Genomic DNA, 20,115 nt, shown 5'->3' on the forward strand with positions numbered 1-20,115 from the left:
GAAGAAGTTTCATTAGACTTAAGCATTTTTCATGTTTTGTGACAATATCAAAATTCCACCTTTGAATAATGTGCAGTTTCAATGGAGCTGATTCAACTTTGTTCAAAACATGCAGGTTACCTTAGTTGTTGGATGGACAGGTTAAGTGAGGTGGTCCAAGACTCATTCACAATTTATTTAATACAGGTAAAAATAAGTCAAGACTTATAAAACAATTCTTTATGGTAGCAATAGCTTGACTGCTGTCTTAACAATTGATTCATAAAAATACATGATAATTATACACTCCCACAAAAGTATTCCACAACCAGTGGGAAAAACCTGTGAAAACAAATACCTTTTTCTGATCAACAAAATCACAAATTTTATACAAATGGCATATATCAGTATTTGTACAAAATATACATTCATTAGTAAATTTATCATGGCATATAAAATACTTCAAGTAATTTTAGATATTCAAAAACAGAAGTATACAGTAGACATAAATCACTGAGACCAGCTGAATATTACTTTCAGGTTTCATGCTCTCCTACATCTCTTTCAATGAGTTTTTTGTTATCATTTCCATTGAAATAGCTATAAAATAAAATAAGCAAGTCCCCTTGTCTGTTCAACAAATTTTTTCCTCGACAGCCGCATTACTTTTGATAAAAAAAAAAAAAAAATTCACAAAAATTGCCGTCATTCAATGATATACAGTCTGAAAACCAAGAAATAAAAATTTGCATGGTACTTTGTTACCTTCAAATGTCTCAGAGATTGAGCAAATATAAGCAATATATTATCACAAATGCCTGTCTTGTTCATGGTAAATAATGCATAAAATTTATATCCCCACAAATTTTACCAGAGAAAAAGTATCTCTCCCCAAAAAGTTCACATGCCTATGATTGTCGTCATAGTTATTAATGAAGGCAAATCTATTCTCTCTCCCAAGTATCCCACAAAGATTTAAATCACCTCTAATAAAGCACCAATGTTATCGATGATAAAAAAATGTGTTTAGCAGAAAAATACTGTGGAAAATAATATTTTATTGGTAAGTTAAAACCTAGGGATTAAACAAATGTACTCCTACAAAATTGTAAAATGTGTCCCATATAATGAATATGATAATGATATACAACCTAAAACATGGTCACATACAGCAATTAAGAATGGGATAAAAACTAAAAATAGATAAGCATCATAAGTCAGAAAATGATGCTGAATTATTGGAATGAAACATTGAAGAGTCTTTAGGGTCTAGATCGAGGAGGAATGTAACATTGTCTAAAGCTGGATCTAATGCTTGTGACATTTCCATGTCAGAAAATGATGGAATTTGTAACATATCCATATTTTGATCCTGACCTGTGGCCATGAGAGGCAAAGCACTTGAACTTGTTGTTGTTGTGTTGTTAGCAGAGAAAAGGTTCTGGGTCAAGTCGTGCAGAATAGGTTGAACTTGCATCTGTTCATGTGTTGTTTCCGATGTTTCAAGTGTATTCAGGATAGAATCGTACAGGGTACTTTCTTCGGCATGTGTAAACACTAAATCTGACAAAGATGAGTTAGAATCAACAGCTGGAAGGGTTGCTGGGATATCCCATAATTCAGCACTAGTCATAGGAACATCGTTGTGAACTTGGCTATGTTTGGCAACTGAGTGTGGTTGTGTAATGTGTAAATCCATAACATTATCAGGTAAGATAGTATTGTGATGAGCATGGCTTCCATACAAAATACTTGATTGATAATTTGCATGTGATACTTGTGAAGTTATATTACAAGGGCTACTAACTTTCATTATAGAGTCTAGATTTTCATTGGATTTTTGGGAAGAATGTACAGTTTGTGATCCCGGCACCTGTGTAAGATGTAATGGTGACTGTTTGCCTGAACCACCAGCCTGCTTTTGTTCTACAGAAGAATTTTGGATCACTATTTCAGCATCTCTCCTGGTTGAGTCGTTTTGATTGACATCTCCAAGATGTAAAATAATCTGTTGCACATCCTTCCTGAAGTCCTGTGGCCTTTCCATAATTCCTGTCTTTGTACTGACTTTTCTCAATGCCGTCAAAATAGCTAGTAAATAATACAAATCACATTTTTTACTATTATTATTATAGAGATAGCAGTGTTTTATCAAATGTTCCCAGTGTAATAAATTTTGATAATTCACACTGTGAAATAAATTCGATTATTTCACTCTCAGGCTTTATCTGCCAAAATGCCACAACTTTGATATCAAACTGCCAATCAAAGAAATTAAAATTTATGTTGAAAATATTGATAAATTATGAAGAAAATGGATATAATAAATAGGATAATCAATTGGTTATCATGAATAAAAAAATATGTTCACTTGTGTCAAGAATGCTTGAATATTTAACTTTAAAAAGTTAAATCTAGGCATTCTTTGGCACTAGTGATTACATTTTAGTTATTCACTCTCTTCAAATAATTATCCTCTTATTCTTTATGCACTATAGTGTATTGTCAAGGTATCAATGTTTGCACTGTACTAATTTTTTCTATTTTTTGCGGTGTTCAGATAAGCAGAAAAAATAGTACTAGTGAAATTGATTTTTAACACAATAAAATGATAATCAAATTTTTGAAAATGTGAAAAATTATACCCGCATATATGTTCAGTTGACAGAAACCATGAAAACTAATTTGCAACAGTACTTTAAATGCATGTACATATAAGCTTAAATAAATTGAATTGTGTCACATTCTTAAACTTATGACAAATTTAATGTTTCATGGTGATTGGCAAAATTTTCTTTGTAATTCCTTATAACCAATATCTTTGCTGGTGTATATTACTTAGCACTGTCACCTATTATAAAATCTGTTCATGCCAGATCTGAAACGGTAACAGTCCTTTCCTTCAAAATTCTCAATGACTAACCTGAATAATAGAGGACTGTATAGGATTCAACTAGCCCGAAACAATAAATGTAAACATCATTTCACTAGCCCGAATCAATTTTTACAAGATCCGGTCTTTGGGCTATTGGCTGAAGGCAAGCACTGTCAATGGTAGTCAAGAATGTTAACCCCTCCCTCTAGTCAATCTGTCATGACAGACTCTTATTTTAAATATGATGAAACAGTGAACAGAAAGATATTTTTTGTGGCCTCAACAAATCTACACGAATAATAATATTACCTGGCCTAAGACTGATCAATGACATGTTATCTTCCACCCATTTACCAACCGAGTCGACAAACAGCTCTGTTGTCATTCCTTCCATAGCCTTCTTGTATGTCTCAAACAGTGGTCTTACCAAATAGCTGAACTGAAATAGTGTTATAAATTGTGTTAATGGAAAAGCAAAGTTGATAGTGCAAGTATATACGTCAAACTAGTATATGTAAGAATGTTGATTAATGATTTTAAATTGATGAAATGAAGAGTTATCTCCCCTCATTCCAAATGACTTACTGTAAACTATGATATTTTCATTATTTTTGCGGTAAACCTTGTAACAGGAAAATGGAACAGTCACAAATATTTTCTTTGTAGATCATTTTTATTTGATTTGAGGAATGATCAAGAATTCAAAACTGAGTGAAAGTAGACTGAATCTCTAAACAGTGAAAAAATGGCATGAAAATTTCCCACTTTACAGTATTTTTTTGTAAATATTCATCTTAATGTAACAGGAGTTGCAAAGTATTTACATTGTTCAGTTTGTATGAATAGTTAACTCCCAAGTAACAGACTATGCAAAGATGTGCATACATACTAATTTTAATATTTCATGAAACAGTAAAGTTGAAAATGCAATTATATTTATTGTTCAGAATTTGTGATAAAGAGTTGCCTCCCATATAACAGACTGAACAAAGGCATGTATGAAAGAATATTCATTGTTCAGTATTTGTGCTAGTTATTTTCATGAAACAGGAAAGTTTAATATAATTTTTCAGTATTTATGAAGAAGATTCATCTCCCATGTAACAGATGGATATAACTTTTAATGTTTTTCTGTAGTAGAAGTGATTCAGAGTTATCTTTCTTGAATAAGTAAATATTTCTGTTTTGTATATATGATATACATAGAGTTTTTTCCTGTATAAGAGTTGGATAGAGTTGTGCACATAGGCGAATCCAAGCCCCCTTATGAGCTTGAAAATTTATGGAAATAACACAGTTTATATATATATATGTATAGAAAGGTCTGAAAAATTCCTCAACAATGTTAGAACTGTCAAATTTGCGATGCAAATTTTTGGTCACTCCCTCCACGGGACTTGAACTCGTACTGTTGTGACATCTATGGCAACACCGCCTGCACTAAGTCCAGCGCCCTAGACCATAATATTGATTTGTTGTGACATGCATCATTAATTTGATCCTCTATCCTACAAAATAACATCTAAAATGAACTGTCCCGTACTACCATACATCGTGTACTAAGTTACAACCCTAGATTAATCCTACGAGGAGGAATGACCCAGCCAGCGACAGCTATATTTTTATATAGCGTAGCTGGCCGAGTGGTCTAGGGCGCTAGTGCAGGCCGTGTTGCCATAGATGTCACAACCGTACGAGTTTGAATCCCGAGGAGGGAATGACCAAAAATTTGCATCGCAAATTTGACAGTTCTAACATCGTTGGGAATTTTTCAGACCTTTCTATACGTTTATGTATCTTCCCTGTATCAATTTGATCCGATGGAGCAGCGTAGCGAATAGAGTCGTCACATTCTGAGACGTTTATTTATATATATATATATATATATATATATATATATATATATATATGCATAAAGTTGATGCATTGTGTCTATCACACAGTTATATTTACCAGTGAAAATACAAAATACATTTGTATTAATAGAAAAACAAGGTTAAAACCGAATACTTTTATGTGATCTCTTGAAAGTTAATGTATTTGGATGCATCATAGTTTTTACTTTAGATGTTGATCAAAATGAAAAAGGTTAAAAACAGAATGCAACTGTTTTATTCAACACCCTTAATTAGTGTAGGAGAAAGCTTAGTTGCATGAAAGGTGCAAAAACAGTTTGTAGAAATTTGTGTATTTAGGCCACATCAAATTAATTTGCAGATTCTCATCCTCATCCCAAATTTTTCTTATCTTTTATTTAATTTTTTTTGACGGTATAAATTTCCAAAATTTGTTCATGCCTCTATCCATTATGACACTGTTTTTATGCAACAACTATTGATCCCAAGCATAACAAAGTTTGAAATCGAGACAAAACATGGTGTAAGTAATCTCAATTTTCTATGATGATCTATATAGTGCTTTAATCTATGTATAATTTTTGCACCTTGATAGGATATGGCAGCAAATATACCAAGATTTTAAAAAGATTCTCAAAAGTAACTAGAGGCTCTAGACAGCCTGTACCGCTGATCTGGTAAAAAAATAGTCTTTCTAAAGCTGGACTCTTGGCCTTACTTACTATTGTCACAGGAATCATTTAATCAATAGAGAACATCTTTGTTATCTAACCGGTTTTCATATTATAAAATAAATAATTTCTCATGGCCATTTGTTCACTCTTCAAGGGAAATAATCAACAGATCTTTACGAAAATATGGCAAATGCGAGTCTCACAATGCTGATCAATTTTCCCCTGTCAGAATTTGTTTAAAAGTTATTTCCAAAGTCATCAATTTGACCCCATATGTTCTATTTTCATTGAAATTGGCCAAGGTTTATGCCAAATCAAAAATCCCAACATACAGATTGTTAAGGAAATTGTAAGGTACATTCATGCCAAGTTTGATTACAATCAATCCAGTAGTCAAGGAGAAAATATTTAATGTTGGAAATACAAAAATTCTGGAAAAAAATCTATTTCAGGACCTGTAACTCGTTCACCCTTCAATGCATCTTACTGAAAATTTTGGCATAGATCCAACTCATCATGTTGAACAAAATTACTCCTGCTAGATTACAGCTAAACCCAACTGTTCTTGAGTTATGTGCAAAATACTGCAATTTGACCCATTTGGTCTATTTTTATTAATGGTGGCCATGCTTTTGCAAGATAAAAAATCCCCATGCACAGATTGTTAAAAATGTTCTAAATAACATTCATACTAAGTTTTGTATCAATCCATCCTGTAGTTTCAGAGAAGAAGATTTTCAAAGTTGAAAATGTAAAATTTGGGAAAAAAATCCATTTCAGGACCCAAAACTCATTCATCCGTTAACAGATCTTTCTGAAAATTTTGCATAGGTCTATCCCATCATGCTGAACAATTTTATCCTCTGCCAGATTTTAGCTAAGCACAACCCTTATTGAGTTATTTTAAAATTCTGCAATTTGACCCCTATGGTCTTAGGAATGACCCTAAGTAATATTCATGCAAAGTTTTGTTACATTCTATCAAGTAGTTTCAAAGAAGAAGATGTTTGAGAAAGTTAATGGACGACGACGACAGATGACAGACACATAGTGATGGCAATAGTTCACATGGCCTTTGGCCAGGTGAGCTAAAAAAAATAAAAAATAAAATCCTATCCACCCCACCCTCTATTAAGCTGCTGGTGGAAATCTATACATTATCATGATGCTGCCTTATCTCAAGACCTTTATGTTACTGCTGAAAGGGTAGTAAGCACAGTAGAATTAAAGTGTACCATCCAGAATTTCCAATTCTCTTCTGTTTTCTTCTTGACATATTTGTCAAATAAGTTATCCAGGCTTTCGCTCTTGTTCCCTTTTAGTTTAATTCCAACAGCAGGCAGCTTGGCTTGTAGCTCACTGAAATAATACAAAAAACACCAGATTAAAATCTATCAAAATGTATTATACCTGAAAATAGGAATTTAATGTTTAGAGCTATACACAACTGCATGTTTTCAAGTTTCATGAAAGCAAATAAATAAGAAATTAAATGAATTTCTGAAATAGCTTATGAAAGTCACATGTAACTAAAGAAAAGAGAAAGAATTAAAAGGAGAAAACATTTTTTTTTACAGATTTTAAATAACAACACTGCAACTAATATAAGAATATTAAAGATTACAAACTCTGTAACTCTGCAAAATTCTTAACAGTGCCCTTTAAATTGTTTCAACATTAATATACAAAGTTTTGGTACAATGAGGCTTTTGGCTTAGAGAATGTATTCAAACTTTTCCTTTAAGTTTCATCCCATACATACAGTTGTGTTAAATATTTCATTTCTGACTCATCCAACATTTACTTGTTTTTTTCCTGCCACTGCAAAGTATTGCCAGTGAATTTAATAGATTTTTCACAAGCACAAAATTTACAGCATTTTGGGTGCTTTAATCATGTTCATGATAGAAACAGTAAGGTAAACTAGAAATAAAGAAGAAACATCCATAATTCAGGCAATAGTTCTATAATAATTGTAAAGTTACTAACTGGTGGTCAGAAATGTTTAGTAATAACTAAACTGCTGAAGTTTTTTCTGTGCATCACAAACTATACGCCTGACAACCCTAACTTTGTGCATATAACTACTAAGAAGAAACTACCCTAATTACAGTTCAATTACTATAACCTAATACAAAATATTTAAGTCATAATTGTCCTGAAATGAAGAAACTCTAGATTGAAATTAATACCTTAAATCTACAATCAAAAGAATACAGTGTTAATATTCCTGTACATGGAAACAAAGAGAGTAATCTTTTTACGTCATTAATTATAAATATTTAACCTGTAAAATTGAGAAAAAAATATATTCAAATTCAATTCTACTAAGAAAAAGCCTGACCATAATTCTAAACCAACACAAAAGCCTATAGTTTGTGATTTCAATTTATATTGAAACAGCTGTATGAAACCATTAATATAAAAAAGATAACAAAAAAATTGTATATCACCAAGTAGGCATAAACCACTTTTTGAAAGTGCAGCAGCCAAATATAAAATGACAAATATCTTTTTGTATGACATTTACAGTATATAATATTACTGTTCATCTTGCACATCTAGCAGTTTAGTGTCAGTGTAAGCATGATACCATGTCAAAACAAACATGATTCAAATATAAAGTTTTATCTTCAAAAATCTCATTACTAATTATATTTACATGAATAAATAGAAATATTTGTCCATTACATTTCAACATTTACATGTATAAGAACTGACATTAGACTTACTGAATTTGGTTACCCAGTGACTCTATTTCATGGTGCAGGGCATTCGCCTCATCCTGCTGGCCCTTACATTCAACCTTAAGCTGTCGACAGTACTCCGCAGCTACAATAGGGAGATTGGTCAGAAATTTTGGGTGAGTGCCCCTTTATAAAGAGGCTTAAACAAAACAGGTTCAAACAAGAATACACAATCTAGTGTTGATTCAGAAAAATAAATAGATCATCTGTTTTGAGATTGGTAGTGAGTATACAGTCATTTAATTTAGAAGAAGGAATTTAGGCATGTACAAAATGTACTATACACCAAAGGTTGTTGTGATCACCAAATTTTTTGTCAAATGCTTGCAGCACAGAATATTGCAGCAAAATAGCACAATATGTATAAATATTCTAAAATTCTCATTCTGACGCGAGTGAATGTTGAAATCACAATGAATATCTTCTAAATTATTGAACTGTATAACATGATTTCAATTTTTCTTGTAAATTTGATTAAAACCCCCTAAAAAGAAACACCGATTGTAATATATTTGTTCTCACAGACTCTGTTTATTGCCAGAATCAACACTCCCTTAACAATAACTACAGCTACTAATTACAAGGGTCATAAATTACGAATTTTCACCGAAATATGTGGTACCTACTTTTAAATAACATTGATGACTTGCTTTCTTTGGAGGAACAGTTTTCTAGGGCTGGAACCAACTCACGAAGATTGTCAAAGCCTTTCTGAAAACATAAAGTATCAACCCATACATGAAGACAATTGTTTAAATGTTCAATGTATCTGACACCTGAAATAAAAAGAAGTTATTATCCTATTTGAGTTATCCCCCTTTACCCATACATGTAACATATAAAGAGTAGAAATGATAAAATTGTTTCACATGCTCCAACATAGTTAATTAAACGACAACCCAATACTACAAATATGTGTTGAAATACTGAAATAAGAATATTGCCAAATAAATGCAAAAAAAATCTTTTGAATTCATGGGAGTCTTTAGAACTTTTTAAACTGTTACTGATTGTATTTTGTTTATATGTGTACATTTCATTCAATGTACACTACTGACCCTAATGTAGAGTTCAAGCATGCAAAACTATATTATCTTTTATTTGTACAAGTACATATATAAAAGTAAAACACATCTAAAAAGTATACAATTACCTGGATACATTACCTGACCCCTGATGTCTGGGTCATTAAAGGAATGACAAATGCCGCCCCGTTAGAGGTTCAAGGGTTAAAATTCTATGATCCCTTGATCAACACAATAAACATCATTCATATGGAAATATAAAATATTCATTCTGAAAAAGTTATGCAAGTGATGCATTCATACACAATATAAGACATGCTGAAATTAAAAGTAGGTTTTATTAACTTTCTGCAAGATTACATGTACTTTGTATTAGAAAAAAAAATAATTATTTATAAGTAGTAGACTTAAGATTTAACAAAGAACAGCAATTTAGCTACATTAGAAAAAAAAATGTACATGTAACTTTTCTTTCATTTGCTTTAATTGTTACTTGCAGTAAGTCCACCTGAATAAAATTTTTGATATTGAGAAAAATTTATTTCCAAACTTTCATAGCATTGATCATATTTAAATAGCTTGACAAGATTTTAACAGACACAGCATGTAAGTAAAATCTCTTGAAGCTATTACAGAAAAATATTTCACAGATCATAGTCACTTTTCTGTACAAAATGACAAATCAGCAAATATTACAAAATGCATCACAAAATGCCATATACATATATTATGTATCTACTTAAAATTCATATACAGTAAATAAAGTATATCATACATTTTTGTAAATAATTGATATGCAAAACAAAAATACAGGATTTCAAGTCCTATATTTTTATTTGAAATGCAACCATGCTCAAAGGTTCATCAATACATAAGAAATACATGTAATTAAACTATCTCAATATACATCTACAACATTTATTTCAGCATGAAATGCAAATCATAAAGTATGTAATAGCAAACCTGAATTCTATCCCTCCGTTTGTGTTCAGCCTTAATGTGAGAATCCCTTTTATGTCGAGGAATAGGGTTTGCTGGTCTGCCACATTTGCCATTACCCTTGCCTTCTTTAGAATTTGATGGGGACCTGGGTGATTTTTCTAAACTATTCCTTTTTGACCCACAAACCTTAAATGAATAAAAAAAAACAAATGAACATATACAGTGGTTAGGAAGGAAATTTTGAGAACTTGGTCATTTTCAAGTTTTTTTCAAAGATATTAAAAATTTTAAGAGCTCTATGTTAACAACAATATAAATTTCCTTTAATTTATGTGAAGGGGCATTTTCTGTCTTAAGAGGCATTTGGCCCATGCCTTCCCAATCCATGTAGTGGTAGATCGGGGGAGGCAGGGGCCCAGGGTGGCACCCCCTTTTATTAGAAAATTTGTCATTATTATTTGTAAAATTGACAAAAAACTGTAACTAATGTCCTAGAACCTCTTTTTTCCTCAGAAACCCTGGAAGGTACCCTTCCTTTTCAGTGTCTGCATCCACCCAGCCATGCATGCACATTTGTACATCTACACTTCCATCTGAATGAATTTTAATTTATCTACTCTATATGGTGGAGGAAACTGGTGGCCCCACTGTATCTCAACCAATTATAAAACTAGGGCAAAATTATCTCAGTTTAACATCTTTTCCATTTTATTATCTGTACCATAGACAGGTTACATAATTACAGGTCTATGTCTGCACATAATTGATGTTGCTACTCTCACATTATTGTTACATGTATAATTGTCATGTGGTATAACATGTGCATAAAATAAGATCAAATAATAAAACTGTACGTGCTTTCTAATACAATTAATTCTGTGTATTTACAAAAATAAAATGTATCATATTCTGTAAAAACTACATGAACCCTTTTAATATTTTGAAATAGACCATACTATTATGAACCCATATATTGAATATAGAAAATGACTATACAATATTTTCGTTGACGTAAGCATATGGAATCGGACCAGTCCAATTCTGATTATCTCATTGGTTATAGTCATCACGTGACATTACAATGACGGTAGTAGTATATAAGCAATTTTTCACTAAACCCCGTTTCTGCCTTGCGCAGCATTTCGGCTGACAATGTCTCCTCGTGCGTCATCTTCAAAAATTTCATCAATGGAATTATTTTTAGAATATTTCGCGATAATTTTGTTGTTGGGACGGGGAAAATAGGAGTTTAAGGTTCCTGCATGTATATGAGTTGATTATGATGGTTGTATTTTCTTTCAAATACAAATTTCGTATACACGACATGCCGGCATGTTCTCCGTTAATGAAAACGAGAAAACTTGAATTAAAATAAAATAATGAAATTTTCAAATTTAAATATAAAATTTTCTTACCTTTAATTTGTTAATATTCTCATCAAGTTTATTAATTTCATCATCCGAATTAAACGGGAGGTCCTTAATTGTTAATTGATTGTCGTCTGAAAACTTCATTGTTGACCCACGCTAAAATATTCAGACGACCCGCTTTATATATGGTATCCCACAATGCAACAGGACAATCTCCAACAAAAATAGATTGAATATTTTTAGTTATTTGTTTTGATTTGGAAATCAAATAGAAGAATACTTGTCAATTTTAGAAATGTTTTGACATGATTACATGTTAAAATTTATTGTTAATAATATTTCACCATTTGTATTACTTAATTATTAACTCGCGTTGATAACAAGTGACCGGTTTATACCGGTTTGCTGAAATGTTATTTTAAAAATACGCAATAACTTTTTCCATGTATTAACGAAAAATAACCGAATCTTTATCACTTTTCAGTTATCTTGAGACGAGTGATGCTTTAACGATGCCTGCTTTATATCACAAAAATTTAAAAAAAGCTAGGGAGGGAAGTAATTTTTCAATTACGCGGGTATACATGGTTAACGAAGTAAATTGATACAAACGGGACCCCCAAATTAGCCCTATAATTTGAGAACCGCATTTGCAATAAACTTTCCACGTATGTTTGTTATAATGGTTGAATGTGCTTAATACTTTTTGGTTACAAATTCGATATTTAGTTTCATAGTGCTTGCTTGGACTTTTTAATATTTACATTTTCACATTTCACAGGAAAAAATATATTGACTACTCCGAACACGTGGAATAATCCTCCAATTTTTGACATTTTTAATTCAACAACGAAGGAAATATATAGTTAAATTTCTACTTTCTTTCTCTGACAGCTGATTCTATACACCTGTAAAACAGTATTATTCTGGATATTTAAAAAAATCTCATGCCCAATTGAACATAAATGAAAGATTTAATTCATATCAATTTTAATAGCAAAGAACTTATATATGACATGAGGCTTACGGGTTTAAGCATCATTACTTTAAAACATTTAAAAAATGAAATCAATTGTTCACTTATTAGCTCCACAGGATGACATTTTCGGTATTACGGTATTGGTTTGTATCCCTGCTTACTGTGCAATATGTAACCTAAGATTCAGCTTAAGTCAATATCTAGGACATTCCTTAATAAAATGTTTTCATTCATAGTTTTAATAGTACATTAAATTTAGCACTGAGGCATTGCTAAATGCTTGTTTATATGTATATAACACACAAGCACAAGTCAAACTTTGGAAAAAATGTATTATTACATCTATATAACATTAACAACAAAATGTAAACAACATATATTACGAATAAATAGACAGCTGTCAAAAACAACACTGCATTATACATTTAGGAACAGAACTTTATGAATTTCAGACTTCAAATCTTTTTGACAGGCTCAGCTGTAGATTTATTCAAAAATATGTTACTAACATTTTGTTGTTAATGATAAATAAGAAGTAAGAAAACATTTTCCCCAAGTTTGACTTGTGCTCGTGTATTATATACATATAAAGATGCATTTAGTATGGAAAGCGGACAAAAATGAGTATTTTCTAATATTAAAATAATGTTTTTTTTACTAATATTACAAATTCATTTTATAATATTACAAATTAGATTTCTTATATTACAAAACCCTTTTTTAATATTAAAAAATCATTTTTTTAATATTAAAAATTCGATTGAATTTCTAATATTAAAAAACGATTTTTTTAATATTAGAAATCGATTTTCTAATACATGTATTAGAAAATGGATTTGTTGTATTCAATTGCGATGTTTTAATATTAGAAAATCATTTTGTAATATTAAAAATGTGACTGGTTTTGCAATATTGCAAAGTGATTTTCTAATATTACAAATTCATTTTCTAATATTACAAATTCAATTTGTAATATTACAAAATGTTAGATGTTTTATAATATTATTAAATCAGGAATTTGTAAAATATGTATTACAAAATGAATTTCTAATATTAAAAAATCTTTTCAAATATTAAAAAAATGATTTTGTAAGATTAAAAATTCATTTTTTAATATTACAAAATATTGATTTTTGTCCACTTTGGCTTGAAAATACTCGTTTTAGTCCACTTTGGCTTGCCATACTATGGATTTAGCAATGTTTCAGTGCTAAATTTAATGTACTATTAGAACTATGAATGGAAACATTTCATTAAGGAATGTCCTAGATATTGACTTTAGCTGAATCTCAATTTAATTTATTTAGTTTGTTGGTTAAATTGTTAGTGCCACTACAATAAGTTATCAAACTGATGTTGAACTTGATGATACAGATGGTGTGTTTATGTGCTGACCGTTTAGTTTTTTGGTTAAAAGTATGTAAAAATGGTACAATAAAATTGTTACAATGCTATGATTGATAATACAGTTGGTTTGTTGCTGGATTGATTGTACACATGGTTTGTCATTGGGGTAATAGCACAGTTGGATTGTTACAAGGTAGATGATACAGTTGAATTGTTAAAAAGTTAATGGTACAGTTGGATTGTTACAAGGTCGATGATACAGTTGGATTGTTACTAGGTTGATGGTACAGTTATATTTTTACAGGACTGATGGTACAGTTGGATTGTTACAAGGTTGATGCTATTGTTGAAGGTTGATGATACAGTTGGATTGTTACAGGACTGTGGTACATTGGATTGTTACAAGGTTGATGGTACAGTTGAACTGTTACAAGGATGATGATACAGTTGAATTGTTACAAGGTTGAAGATGCAGTTCAATTGTTACAATGTTGATGCCATTATTGTTTTGTTACGTGGTTGATTGATGTTATAGTTGGTTTGTTTCAAGGTTGATGATAAGTTGGATTGTTACAGGATTGATGTAACAGTTGGGTTGTTACAAGGTTGATAGTATAGTTGAATTGTTACAAGGTTGATGATACAGTTGGATTGTTACAGGACTGGTGGTACATTGGATTGTTACAAGGATGATGATACAGTTGAATTGTTACAAGGTTGCTGGTACAGTGGGATTGTTACAGGGTTGATGCTACGGTTAATTTGTTACAGGGTTGATGGTATAATCGGTTTGTTACAGGGTTGATGGTATAATCGGTTTGTTACAGGATTGAAGCTAGAGTTGGGTTGTTACTGGGTTGATGGTACAGTTGGATTGTTACAGGACTGATGGAACAGATGGATTGTTACAAGGTTGATGGTATAGTTGAATTGTTACAAGGTTGATATACAGTTGGATTGTTACAGGACTGGTGGTACATTGAATTGTTACAAGGTTGATGGTGTTGTTGAACTGTTACAAGGATGATGATACAGTTGAATTGTTACAAGGTTGATGGTATAATTGGATTATAACAAGGTTCATGATACAGTTTAAATTATTGCAATGTTTAATTGTTACGTTGTTGATTGATGGTATAGTTGGTTTGTTATAAGGATGATGATACAGTTGAATTGTTACAAGATTGATGGTACAGTTTGATTAATATAAAGTTGATGGTACAGTTGGATGGTTCCAGGGTTGATGCTGCAGTTTGTGACTAGATTGATGCTGCAGTTTTATTGTAACGTGGTTGATGGTATAATTGGTTTGTTACAAGATTGATGCTACAGTTTTATTGTTAAGTAGTTGATTGTATAGTTGGTTTGTTACAGGATTGAGGCTAGAGTTGGATTGTTACTGGGTTGATGGTACAGTTGGATTGTCACTGAGCTGATGCTACAATTGGTTTGTAACCGGACTGAAGGTGCAGTTTGATTGTTACAGTGTTGACGGTACAGTAATTAATTTACAAGGTTGTTGGTACAATTAGATTGTAGCAGGATTGATGGTACAGTTGGATTGTCACTGAGCTGATGCTACAATTGGTTTGTAACCGGACTGAAGGTGCAGTTTGATTGTTACAGTGTTGACGGTACAGTAATTAATTTACAAGGTTGTTGGTACAATTAGATTGTAGCAGGATTGATGGTACAGTTGGATTGTCACTGAGCTGATGCTACAATTGGTTTGTAACCGGACTGAAGGTGCAGTTTGATTGTTACAGTGTTGACGGTACAGTAATTAATTTACAAGGTTGTTGGTACAATTAGATTGTAGCAGGATTGATGGTACAGTTGGATTGTCACTGAGCTGATGCTACAATTGGTTTGTAACCGGACTGAAGGTGCAGTTTGATTGTTACAGTGTTGACGGTACAGTAATTAATTTACAAGGTTGTTGGTACAATTAGATTGTAGCAGGATTGATGGTACAGTTGGATTGTCACTGAGCTGATGCTACAATTGGTTTGTAACCGGACTGAAGGTGCAGTTTGATTGTTACAGTGTTGACGGTACAGTAATTAATTTACAAGGTTGTTGGTACAATTAGATTGTAGCAGGATTGATGGTACAGTTGGATTGTTATAGGATTGATGCTACGGTTGGTTTGTTACAGGGTTGATGGTATAGTTGGTTTGTTAAAGGATTGATGCTACGGTTGGTTTGTTACAGGGTTGATGGTATAGTTGGTTTGTTAAAGGATTGATGCTACGGTTGGTTTGTTACAGGGTTGATGGTATAGTTGGTTTGTTATAGGATTGATGCTACGGTTGGTTTGTTACAGGGTTGATGGTATAGTTGGTTTGTTAAAGGATTGATGCTACGGTTGGTTTGTTACAGGGTTGATGGTATAGTTGGTTTGTTATAGGATTGATGCTACGGTTGGTTTGTTACAGGGTTGATGGTATAGTTGGTTTGTTAAAGGATTGATGCTACGGTTGGTTTGTTACAGGGTTGATGGTATAGTTGGTTTGTTATAGGATTGATGCTACGGTTGGTTTGTTACAGGGTTGATGGTATAGTTGGATTGTTAAAGGATTGAAGGTAGAGTTGGGTTGTTATTGGTTTGCACTTATACATTATTTTAATAATTCATTGGGTTTTTATTGTGAATTGGCGTAATTCATTTGTTTTTTTTTAGGATTGGTGGAACAGTTAAATTGTTACAGGGTTGATTGCAGTTATACTGTTACTGGGTTAATGGTAAAGTTGGTTATAAGTTTAATTATTACTAAATCAGTATCATGGTCTATGAGAGAATATGTATTTATCATTTATTCGTATCATACTGGTACCCTTCACAAGCAAATCTTTATGTATATAAGGATGATGGTGTTGGAATTCATTTTTACAGGATTGATAGTTCGACTCGTTTCTTTCAGTTGTGATTGTGTAATATTTTGTTTGTTATGGTTTACCCCTATGATACTCCTGTCCACTTTCACTCAATTAGAAATTTGTCCCTCATAACTTTCCATTGAATCTAAAGCTGTTTTATGAATTGGTATAACCAACAATCTAAACAATATCCCATCCATACGCCGTATTTAATGCCAGCCACTTTCAAAAGTTTGCCATGACTTTTGCAATCACGTTATTCGAAAGCTTCCCAGACAGTGTAGAAAAATAATTTTCTGTCCACTCTTACGCCTATAGATGTATATAGAATTCTATAAAATAATATATTTTTAGTAATGTGATATTTGAATAAAATTGAACAAAAATGAATAACGCTCTGCATATTAGAAATGATGGGAATAGCCCTCTCAACTCCAAATAAAATGCGATATCTAGATATCTAAAACACCAGTTTTTTTTAGATCAAATCAAAAGACACCTCTTCAAAACGGAACAAAACAAAACCAAACGAAAAAAAAAAGGGGAAAGAAAACAACCAAAAACTGTTTATCATAAAAAAAAATATTACTCTGTTTTAACGTAAGAGAGAATGCATTAGATGAATGTTGCTTAGAAGGGTGCTTATTTGTTTATTCAATACTTTTTTTATAGTTTTTCTTTTCATTTCAGCATTTTGTCTTTGACTATGAAACTGTATTACCCCATTTTACATTTGCAGCTTCTCTTACTATACCGGAAAATATTTATAGATGGCGTTAACCTTACTGATGCACAATGTGTGCCATGTTTCTTTTTATTAAAGAAACTCTACTTGAACCCATTTAAGATATTTCGAGAAATGCCAGCTTGTCACCCAGTCAAAATTAACTTTTTATATCCAGTATTTGACTTTTTTTGTAACACTGTCACCCTATCATAGATTCTTCCCATAAGTCGATGTATGAATTTTAAATTCACGCTGTTCACTACCTGAACACTTTCTTACCTTAATATCATGTCTATTCCATACCAAATATTTCTCTGGATAAAAGACGAATAGACTAGAAGAATAACTAATTTATTCAGAAAACCAAAAACACAACAAAGACCGGAGTGAAGATTTTAGTGGAGAAACTAGAAAGCCAACTGTGTCTAATACCCTCAGTGGCGGGAAGAACTTATCGGGCAGGTTAACTGGTTCAGATAGAATTTCTTCACTGCTGATTTAGCACTGAATTATAACCTGTCACTCGTGTTAGGAAGTGTATCCTTTACAGTAAAATGAGGCACCATCTTTGTTGGTTTCTAATTATCATACACGGGCTTGTCAAAGGCAGACTAAATATCACAAAACCGATTTCTTTTGAAAACAGAACATTAAAGTGTTGGAGCGCGGTAAACTTCAGTTTGTAACACGTGCTGATCCTGAATAATATTACAGTACTCTAAATATTTGAATTGTATGGACTGTTTTCTTGAACCCAAAGGCATTTAGGGCACGAATGATTCAGACAACCCCCTTTTTTCCCTCCACAAACATTTGTTCGTCTTATCATAAATCGTATTTTTGAAGGGTCGATTTATTAAAAATGCCACAAAGAAAATGCTTAAAACCAGTATCAAGAATGTAGACAGGTCCAGAATTTAAGGTTAGGGAGACGTTAAAAATGTTTTTAGCAGAATTAGTGAAATCTCAAGAATTCATGCATTTTTTTCTCAATTGTTGATCTACATATGACTAATAAACATCGAACCAAGTACTAGTATAAAGGGAAACCTTTCGTTTATATTAAATTGGTATAATGTAATTTCTGCTTGGTATTAACCCGACTGAATCTAACCACCCCTGTATGTTAAATAAACTAATAAACAAAGGCTAGACACTAAAAAATCTCTACTTCTAATTTTCTTTAACAATTCATTGTTTCTAAATTCTGAATCTAAGAAACTGCTTTCTGAGTAAGGTTCATTTTGTTGTTGCCGATTTTTGTCTGGACGTTTGTCTGTACTTAACAACGGTATAGAACTCAGAAAGTTCATTGATTTTTCAGAAAAAAAAAAACAAAAACAAAAAAACAAAAGACAACATGTATCTCGATGAATTAAATTTTAAAAGATTACACAATCTATATTCAGTGCTTTCGGGATTAAGTTGTAATCCTACGATTACAGACATTGTATTGTGTAATATTTGATATTTAATACGCAAGATTTATGTATTAGAAATGTTTTGACAAACAATGGTATATTATGACTACACTATTCATTTCTTAAAGAGGCTCCAAGGAGCCCGAACAGCTCACCTGGTTAATTTTTTGCCTATCAAAGGCAAAAGACTCTAACAAGGAGATAAGAATCATTTCAGCAATTGAAATTTTACCATCTATCACAGTTTTCAAGGTATTTGCAGAAAACTGTAAAAACGCCATTTTTACTTTTCAAGGACAATAACACTAACAAGGAGTCGTCCGACAACTTTGATCCCTGCAGATTTTTGTAGGCCTTATATAATAAGAATCATTACGGCAACTGAAAGAATTAGGCTAAAACTAACGGTTTTGGAGATGTATGAGAAAAACTTCTGACTGACCCCTATGTTCTATTTTAGTAACAACAGTCATATTCTTTAAAAATCCCCACATCAGATCTATGCAAAAGACTCTAACTAAAGGAACATTCATACCAAATTAAGTTGAACTTGGCCAAGTAAGTCAGCGGAGAATATTTTGAAGAAATAGCATTAAAAAGAGCCAAAAATAAACGTCGAAAGAGGGCAATAACTACAATATAGCTTAACAGATTAAAACGAAAATTTGAGTACACGTAGATCTCATCATACTGAACAATTCACTCAGAATTTAGTTAAACTTAACGAATTTGGAGATATATGAAAAAAACTTCTGTCTGACCCCTATGTTCTATTTTTAGTATGGCGGCCAGGATAAAAAATCCCCACATCCCCTGTACAGGATACCCTAAGGAACATTCATACAAAAGTTGGTTCTTATCGGTCCAGTAGTGTCAGAGAAGAAGTTTCGAAAAATTGTTAACGACGACGGACACCAAGTGACAACAATTGCTCACATGGCTTTTGGCGAGAGATTTAGCTACGGGTGCTGAGCACCGCTTGAGAGCTGTTCCCCTTCCGCATAACACCCATTATATAATCGTCCTCTGTGGAACCATTCTTACTTCTTTTATGTCAGGGAAAAGGAGGGTAACCACAAAGCCAGTAAAGCTAGCCTGAATCCAAACAATTAAACTAACAACCAGGAAATATATACCAAGAACTTAAGCAAAGGGAAAAAAATCCTGTAATGTTTGATAGTATCAATATTCTTTAAAATGAACACCTACACTTTTTCAAAGGAGGAATACATACAAAACACCACGAACAAGGTTACAATTGTCTATATTGTTGACATCAACCAACTTTAATGA

General features: G+C 32.1%; 1 protein-coding gene across 1 annotated transcript; it reads right to left on the reverse strand.

Moving 5' to 3' along the window:
• Window positions 1–161: 161 nt before the first annotated feature.
• Window positions 162–11,623, reverse strand: LOC148613605 (uncharacterized). The gene is made up of 7 exons (XM_088587049.1): window positions 11,514–11,623; window positions 10,120–10,284; window positions 8,758–8,842; window positions 8,117–8,216; window positions 6,620–6,743; window positions 3,164–3,293; window positions 162–2,070 (listed from the first exon to the last, which is right to left on the reverse strand). The coding sequence occupies exons 1-7, from the start codon at window positions 11,610–11,612 to the stop codon at window positions 1,190–1,192; spliced, it is 1,584 nt and encodes a 527-aa protein (XP_088443175.1). The 5' UTR covers window positions 11,613–11,623; the 3' UTR covers window positions 162–1,189.
• Window positions 11,624–20,115: the final 8,492 nt, after the last annotated feature.

The sequence above is a fragment of the Perna viridis genome, chromosome 6 (assembly GCF_037379345.1).
Source record: "Perna viridis isolate PV_CMFRI_1.1 ecotype Kerala chromosome 6, ASM3737934v1, whole genome shotgun sequence".
NCBI classification, from domain to species: domain Eukaryota; kingdom Metazoa; phylum Mollusca; class Bivalvia; order Mytilida; family Mytilidae; genus Perna; species Perna viridis.